This window comes from Seriola lalandi, unplaced genomic scaffold, assembly GCF_002814215.2.
Source record: "Seriola lalandi dorsalis isolate HSWRI2012SDOR001 ecotype SW California unplaced genomic scaffold, Sedor1 jcf7180002054675, whole genome shotgun sequence".
Lineage (NCBI taxonomy): Eukaryota > Metazoa > Chordata > Actinopteri > Carangiformes > Carangidae > Seriola > Seriola lalandi.
The window spans coordinates 235,168-244,286 of NW_019525228.1; the positions used below are offsets into that span (position 1 = coordinate 235,168).

A 9,119-nucleotide genomic window follows, 5' to 3' on the forward strand; every position below is an offset into this window, starting at 1 on the left:
TTAAACTGGGTCACGTGGAGAAACACAAACCAAACGTCGTTAGATTAACGTTGATTAAATTCACCTTTTTATTGGGCTTTGACTGAACACCTCCACGGGCTAACCCAGGTTCACACAGGTTAACCCAGGTTAACCCAGGTTAACACAGGTTAACCCAGGTTAACCCAGGTTAACACAGGTTAACCCAGGTGGACACAGGTTATCAGCCCAGCGGGGCCAGGTACCGTTAGCATAGCAATCGCTTAGTTATCAGCTAACGCTAGCACTAGCTGGCTAGCTTGGTTAGCAAGGTGCATCTTCACCTGAACTGTGACATTAACAGGGAGGCTAATTTTGGCTAGCAAAGAAACAGGCTTAAAACAAAATGTACTTACCGGAAATAATTGAACCGCCGACTCCTCTGAGTCTTTGAGAACAACTGAAGCAGAACAAGACATTTACCTGTGAACAACATGTTGGAGCAACTTTGATGAACTGAAAACACAATAAGTCAAATGTCCGACACATCGCTCTGACGTCATATCCGGATTAACAGGCAGGTCCCTCTGTTAGTCAGTGACGCGGTAGCCACGCCCTAAAGCCACTCTGCTTTAAAGTGTGTTTTCTTTTAATTAGGACCATAATTTAAAAAATGATCATCATATTGTATTGAAGAAAACTTCAGACTAGAGATTCAGACCATAAACACGAAAACGTTTATTGAGGTTATAAATCAAGTGACAAGTCATTTTCCCACAGACTTCATAACAACCGGACTTCTTTTTGCAACCGGTGGAGTCACCTTGATGGTCATTCGCTAGATGCAAGTTTAAGGCTTCATATTCCAGACCCGGAGTCGACGTCCATTTTTATAGTCTATGGTCTGAGCCACAGTGTTGGATCAGCCAACCAACACCTCCATCCCTACAGTGAACAAACCCTGAAGCGTCCTTGAAGTAACCAAACTAATAACATAGTGTCAGTGTGTGTGGTCAGGTCGGTGAGGAGAAACCAGTGTCCTCAGTCCACACACACAAGAACATCCACACGTTTCCGTCCTTGATGAGCGTATGAAAACATGAACAGTTGCACTCAGTGTTTACAAGTTTCCACGGCTCATGAGCCAAAACCTTCCCCAGCAGACAGTTTTAATATCTGTTGTGTGGCCTCGATGGTTGAACTGACACCAGTCAGTTAAAGAGACGGATTCTATTTATTGACATGAGGTTCAGGTGGTTGCAGGACTAGCTGGTACCACTTGGATATATTACACTATGATAGTAAAGTCTATACAATATAATTATGGTATCACTTCACTTGTGTAGGAAACACTGCAGGAGGAATGTCTCATTCTTATCTAAATATACCACTGCAGTACACTCACTCAGTTTAACTGCATGGTTTTCTGTTTCGCTGTGAGATCCTGTTTCCATCAGTCCAATCACCGTCTTCACAAAGTTGCTCTCAGCAGTTCATGTTTGACCAGATCCTGTCAGGTTTGAAAACTCGCATGCACATGCACATGAACACACACACACACACACACACACACACACACACAGCAGTAAACAGTGAAGTCTCACTGACCTTCTCGTTACCTCGGGGGTTTGGAACCAGTGAAGAAGTAAAGTGAAGACTGCTGCGAGTCCAGCACGATCGGAACGCAGCAGATTGTTCAGCAGGACGCACTAATGAGAAAGTAACTGTATGTGGTCACTGTGGCAGAGACGGACGGAGGTCTGGTAATGAAGGGTATGTTCCTGTTTTGGAGTGAAGACAGTGATGGACGGTGTGCATGAAAAATAACATGACTGAAGTGGAATGAATCCCTGTAATAGAGCTCTGCTGTGATTCGTGTCCAGAGCTGTTTGCATGTGATGAGCATCCTTAAAAAATGATGAATATGTGAGCTGGTCGACATCTTCAGAAGTTTCTTTTTATAAAGAAAGAAAACAGCTGTGAGGCCTGAACACGGGCCGAGAGGGTTTACATGATTTTAAACTGCATTAAGTACAAAGCCTCATAATTCTGCTTTTGTAAATCATTTTCAGATCAGTCTCAGTGTGAAGGAGCTTTGGATGATTTTCAGAGAGGAATGGATTTCGTGGTTTATATTTAATTGTTTTTCATTAGTGATGTCACTTATTTTCGTGCGATCACAGTGATTATGGAGAGTTGGGTCACATGGATATTAGCAGTTGATAGAAACACCTGGGGCACAAAACACCTTACGTTTTCTACTTAAGTCTGACATCGGTTTAATTTCTCCTCAGCTGAGGGACGTACTTAAGGGTGTTGCACAGAATCTCTCAAAAGATTTCCTCAGTTTAAGACAAAAGTTAAGGCATTTACAGCAGTGAAAGATTTCACAGCAGAAAATTTCTACTGTTGCCACGGAGACCATTGTTTTGCTGCCATTAGCCTTTGTGATAGGCCGACCTGTTACTGCTTTTGTGAAGCAGGTAACATGAAAGAAGTGCGCCACTGTCTCATCCTGTTGTTGTTTTGAGGGGAACTTTGGTCACTAAGGTCTTTTGTACAACAGTTTAACTGACTTTAAGTGATTCCTTAAGTTTAAGACTCAAGAGAAAACCTTAAATACTTAAGTGAACATTTTAAGGAAACCTTAAAGAGAAGAGTTAAAGGTGTTTGTCCAATTGTTTTTATTTGTGCATCTGGCCTCTGTTCACCTGTGTGTGGAGGTGGAGGTGGAGGTGGAGGTGGAGGTGGAGGTGGAGGGGGGGTGAGTGCGTCATCATATTTTTTGTTTAGCGTCAGTCTTCTGATCTGTTTTTATCTTGTGCTCGTTATAATAAGACGATCTTGTTGTCAATAAAAGTTTCTCTGCAGACTTCAAGCTCCTTTCCTGAAGTCGCTGCACACGTATGCAATGAGTTCTTTTTTTGTAAAACCAAACAGAACAGTAATATTAAAAAGGTGAGAAGAGAAATGTTTATTTGTGCTTCTGTGAATTTGGTTCAGTATCTGATAAAGTGACGTTTCAGAAGAGAGCAGGGACGATCATGACCGGACTCAAAATGAGTGTAAAACACTAAGAGCGTGGTGTGTCAGGGGTTTTAAACTTTGTGACTGTCGACCTTTTACAAGGTCTGTAAGAGGGAAAAGTTTGAAGAATTGTCTAAAACACTTACAGTAACTAACATCACATTAATACAGTTTTCACTTTGTGCGTTTGTGTCTCGTTCGTCTGGATTCTTTTCTCACAAAAACAAGAAAACCAAAGAATACAAAGATAATATTTTGAAAGCAGACCTTTATACATATTTACAAAAAGAAAAAACAAAGTCTCCGAACATTAAAGATCGTTTGATGACAGTTTCATTACGTCTGCAAAGTCGTTCTGGAAAATCACAGGAGACGAATTATTGGCACTGAGATGTAAATACAGCACAACAGAGAGAAAGACAGGAAGCTCTGCGCGGCGTCTCTGAGGGAAACACTTCATGTTTAAAACGGTCCACCGTAAAAATGTCTTTATTACTCCTACTCCTCCACACAAATATACACACTCATATTCACACAATATCCAGTCCTTTCGCTATTTTTAGGTTTTGTTTAATAGTTGGATCTGACGCAGACTTCTGTCAGAGGAGAGATGAAATCGAACTTTTAAACTGGCAGCGTTCTCCAAGTGAAATCAACGTTGGCGTCTTGTTTTCCTGAGACTGAATTCTGCAGAAATTTGCACATTTTATATTTACCAACACAGTGTCGCCTGAAAGCTCCTGAACAACATCACACCACTGGTTTTAGGACAAACTTAGAAAGCCAAAGTTGCACCACCTCTCCTAGCGAGCCGCTACCGCTAGCATCTGTAATGTTATGAAGTCTTCTTTATCTGTGCCCATTTTAAAGGAATAGTTCAACAGCTGCATTGTCCCTATTTCATATCTTTGTACTAGGCTAAGCTAACTGGCTACATATCAAAATTCGCCCGGTTCCTCGGCCCGAGTCCGGCCCATAGAAAATCTTCCTGACTGTTAGGCAGCACTGGACCATAACAGCTGGAATCAGCCCAGGTGTGGACATACATGGGCCAGACTCAGGCCGGGGGCCCAGACAGATGTTGGGCCAGATGTTTCATTTAGCTATCTGAGAGTGTTATCAACTTACTGATCTAGAAAAATAAAAAGAATAAATGTATTCCTCAAAATGCTGAAACATTCCTTTAAGTTAGATTTCTACTGACACTTTAATAATTCATCTGAACATATGGACAGAAATCCTGTTTCAGTTTGTCGGACAGGACGCTGTGTGTGAAGCTAAAAGAGGAGGTGCTGCAGTTTTGGTGAAAAGATGCAATAAGAAAAATATGAATATTTTAAAATGAACCTATCTTTAAAAACATTACTATTGTTGGAAAACTCCTTTGTTTTTCCTTCTTGTAGTAAGGCTGTAATGTCGGCTTGTTATTAAAACAAAGCGCTCAGAGAGTGTGTCATCTGGCCTCTGTGTTGTTACGGGGTTGGACGTCGGTCGCCAACATGTCAGAGATTTTCAGGTGGGTCATGAGTTGGAGAAGGTCGGGAACCGCTGGGCTCAACTTTGACTCTTTATAGTGGCGCTCAACGTTTTAATGAACAAGATTGATTGTGTTGTTAACATTCAGCGGCCCCAGGAGATTTAAAGACGTTTTCCTTTGGTTGAAATGACGAGATGTTCAGAGGATTTCAGAGGAACGAGCTTCAGTTTTAAATCTTCATGCTCAAACAGTGACTCACAGGTTTGATCTGAAACACACCTGTTGTCTGATGTTTACTTGTTCTTGTCTTAAATGTAGCAGGAGAACTCGCCAAATCTTGATTGATTTCATTTGGGTTTTTACTGCCAGTTTCACACACACACACACACACACACACACACACACACACACACACACACACACACCCTTTAATTTCTCAGACTTTCAACATTCAGAGTCACATACTCCCTCATAAACTTTCTCTTCACTCAAACACTCACATTCAGAAGTAGCTCAGCGCTGGTTCGGTCTTTGATGTGGCGGAGCCGGAGCCAAGAAGCCAAGAAGCCAAGAAGCCGTGCCCATGTTAATGCTCTGCAGCCTCTCTGCTTTACTTTTCTTATGGCATCAAAAGTGACTCTGATCCATCGCTGAATTCAGATTTACTGACCTCAGAACCCCACACACACACACACACACACACACACACACACACACACACACACACACACACATCATGGGATATATTTACTCAGCATCTTCGTTGTGGGATGAGATTAAATAAATGAAAATGTGAGAAGCCGCTGTTCTCGGATTTAACCAGAGATGTAAATGAATCTTCTTCCAGTAAAACATATAAAACAAAGTTTAAGTTTTAATTTAGTTAGTTTGTCTGTTCGTCTCCTTCTCATCACTGTAATAATATTTTCATCCCATCATCATCATCATCATCAGCTTCACTCTCACTGGTTTGTTTCATTGTTCTTAGAAACAGGAAGAACTCTCAGAGAAACAGAAAAACAAACATCAGATTTTAAAAACACTCCTAGTTCCTGCAGCTTCATCAGTTTGTTCCTGAACCTGTAGGATGAGGATGAGGATGAGGATGAGGAAGAGGAAGAGGAAGATCCTCTGGAGACGTGTGCAGACTTACAAACATACAGTACCTGCACACACAGACATGGAACAAACACATGTACATGTTAAATAAGTGTCTGGTTCGTGACCTGATGAAGCGTTTCCCAAAGATCTGACCTCACAACGTCCCAGAGAAACATTTTCACTCCAGATTGAACAAATAAATACGACGAAGCAGGAAGTTAAATAGAGGTGGAACACGTTGTGTTGTTTTAAACATTTTAACATTAACAACAATTTACTGCTTTAATCACAATGTACTGTTTTACAAAAGCTGCTGAAGTCGCTCAGATCCACGTGACGCCGGTCGAAGCTCCAGCTGTGTCAGAAAGACTTCTTCCCTCTTTATGACACAGCGCCGCTCCGTGACTTACAGCTGTGTCTTCAGCAGCTGGAGCCGCACGACCAGCTTCATCTTATTCCACTCAGTCACCAACGGCCCGGTCTGGGGCCTGAGCCGTAGTTTGAGAAGCATGCATGTTCTGTACACAGTCTCTTGGCAGTTCAGTTTGTAGTTCGGTCCCGTGTGAAACGAGTCGTAGTTACAGTCAAACTTGTTTTTCAGTCCGACAGATTCAGAGCCACAAAATACTTGTTAGAAATCAGATTTTAAACTCCAGGAATTAAAGAGACGTCTGGTCGTGACCCTGATCACCAGTTAAATCATGAGTGTCAGGAGGAAATTTAATTCTTTCTGAGTTATAATAAAGGCTTGACTGTGCCTCATTTAATAGCAGCAACACCAAGACTTCTTCTTCTTCTGTCTTAAATCTGATCTGACTCCAAACCAACGCTCAGAACAGGACTGAGCATTTTCTCTGACACCAGAAGAAGAACCAGATCCACCTTCATTTTGTTCATTTTGTTTTTCCCACGCTCGTGAAGTCAGTGAAGCTCACATCAACGTCTCCTGCAGCTCAGAACACTAACGACCTGGGAGAGCAGCTCTGTAACCTCATCAAAGCCGCCGCCGTGCTTTTCTCTGCCTTTTCATCTGTGTGGTCGCGGTCAAGCCCCGCCCCCTCTGAAGAGACCAACACAACTGCTCTTCACAACCTAAATAATTACTTTCTTAAATCTGCTGCAGTGTTAGATAATTACCTTGATAACTATAAAGTTCATTTTGAAGGTTGTAGCCCTTTAATTATCAATCACTGAGTAATCCTCCAAAACATACTTAAGTTTTTAGATCAATAATTTTTTTTGTTTGTTTATGTGTTGTATCATTACAAACACATTGACAGTCAGCTGACGTACAACAACCAATCCCTGTTCAGCACATACACGTGTGCTTCTCAGGCTGCGTCCACAGAAACACGTTTTCATTTTAAACCAATCTCCGTCCAGACTATCACACCTGAAAACACACATCACATGACCATCACCTGCACTGAGCATGTGTGAGCCGGTGTAAACAGGAAGTAGATTGTCTCCTCTGCAGTAAAGCCTCTGAAGGAGGAACAGCAGAGACAGTTGTAGCATTAAAACAGAGAATGTAAGTGAACAACAGCTGCAAAGACAACAAGGTCAGTGACACTGTCATTCATTATCATGTTGTTTTCACCACTGGTAGTCCAGGCTGATGACAGCCAATCAGGAGAGGCTGTGGGTGTGACCTCATCGTTTACAGAGGTCTTAGTTTCTGTCCATCCCAGAGTTTTCACAATAAAACACAACTCCAGAGTTTTCAGAGTAAAACACAACTCCAGAGTTGTTTTTGGGGCTCGAAAACTCTGGGGTTGTGTTTTATTTTGAAAGCTCTGGGGTTGTGTTTTATTCTGAAAACTCTGGGGTTGTGTTTTATTTTGAAAGCTCTGGAGTTGTGTTTTTTATTTTGAAAACTCTGGGATTGTGTTTTAGTTTAAAAACTCTGGAGTTGTGTTTTTTATTTTGAAAACTCTGGGGTTGTATTTTATTTTGAAAACTCTGGGGTTTTGTTTTATTCTGAAAACCTAGCAAAAGAGATGATTTCTAAAATGAAAACGTAGTCGTGTGGACGGAGCCTCACTCATCTTGTTGTTTCCTCTGCTAAACCATGTGTTATCAATAAAATGCTTTTGAGCAGTTGAGCCTCAGTTCTCCCTCCAAGGATGGAGTCTCCTTGAAACCTGAAGGCAACACCAAGGGCAGTTCTTGTAACTTCAATAACACGACTTTGAAAAAAAAAGAAAAAGAAAAAGGGCAACAACATCTCAAGAATTTTCTCAAGTGTCGAAAAACATACGGACATTAATGGAAACCAGTTTGTGCCTGGAAGGTAAGAAATCAATCTAAAAACATCTGCTCTGCTCTGGAGAATAACTGTCAGCGTGTGATTTGTAATTAACGGGCAAAAACATGCAAAAAACCAACGTTTGTCCTTTGAGACAGAAATCATTTCAGAAGAGTTGGATGATTTTTTTTTTTTTTTTTACGCTCAACTTTTGGAACGAGACATTTCTATTTGTTTTTTCTGCCGAGAATCCAGATTGAAAACATCCCTTTAAATGTCTCACGACACAGTGGGTCAGACATGCTGCGAGTCCTTCAGTCAGCATGCTTCACAACCTCATGAACTCTACTCTTCTATTGTATTCACACAGTCTTTGTCCAGGTGAAGCAGCTGTTGCTCCCGAACACACTTCAGTTGTAGCTTAGTTTCAGTTTGTTGCTATGGTGACAGGACGCCTTTTTTCTTGGTAGATAAGTGCATGCGCATGTTGTTGTAGTCTCTGTACATACAGTATGTGTGTGTCTCAGTGTATAAGTTAAGTGTGTGTGTGTGTGTGTGTGTGTGAGTGTGGACGTTAACATAAATGTGTGTGTGTGTGTGTGTGTGTGTTGAAGTCACTGAAACTCCGCCCCCTGCTCCGACACATTCAAGCGCTCCTTGGCGCCCTCTGCTGGGGCTTGCTCCTGCTCTTCCTCCCTGCTGCTCTTCCTCCTCCTCCACCTCCTCCTCCTCCTCCTCCTCCTCCTCTTCCTCCCCCGTGCTTGTGCCTCTCCCCTCTCTCTTTCTCCTTGTTTGGCGTCACAATCATGTCACCGTGGCGACGGTGGTTGCGCGGGGGGCGGTACCCCAGGGCCTTGCAGTGCTGGCCGAGGTTTCCCGGGTGAATTAGCGCCATCACGTCCTCGTACCAGGGCTGGGTTCCTGCGCTCTGATAGGCCGAGGTTGACAAGGAAGCGAGGAGCCGATTGGCCGAGGGGCTCCAGACGGCGAGGCGGACGGTGACGGCGGTCCAGTGATACCCGTGCTCCTCCACCTGGCAGTGGTAGACGCCGCCGTGAGACAGCTCGGCTCGACGAATCAGGACGCCCCGCTCAATAACAACAAGCTGGTCACCTGTTACCACCTGAAGAGAGAGAGAGGGACGTCAGGTCACGTTCTGGTGATCGAGCTCGCACATCAAGCTCCTCCTCCCTCTCCCTGCTCCGTTGCACTTCACCTGTGAAGCTCTGTGTGTATGTGTGTGTGTGTGTTTGTGTGTGTGTTTGTGTGTGTGTGTGTGGGTGTGTGTGTGTGTGTGTGTGTGTGTGT

General features: G+C 43.0%; 1 protein-coding gene across 2 annotated transcripts in view; it reads right to left on the reverse strand.

The window, feature by feature from the left end:
* Window positions 1-3,236: 3,236 nt before the first annotated feature.
* Window positions 3,237-9,119, reverse strand: part of sema3h (sema domain, immunoglobulin domain (Ig), short basic domain, secreted, (semaphorin) 3H) — a 69,542-nt gene continuing 63,659 nt past the window's right edge. For both annotated transcript variants that reach the window (XM_087178079.1, XM_023421713.2), the window contains exon 20: window positions 3,237-8,934. In XM_087178079.1, the coding sequence (XP_087034205.1) occupies window positions 8,458-8,934 (477 nt within the window). In that variant the 3' untranslated portion in view covers window positions 3,237-8,457. The remainder of the gene's footprint in view (window positions 8,935-9,119) is intronic.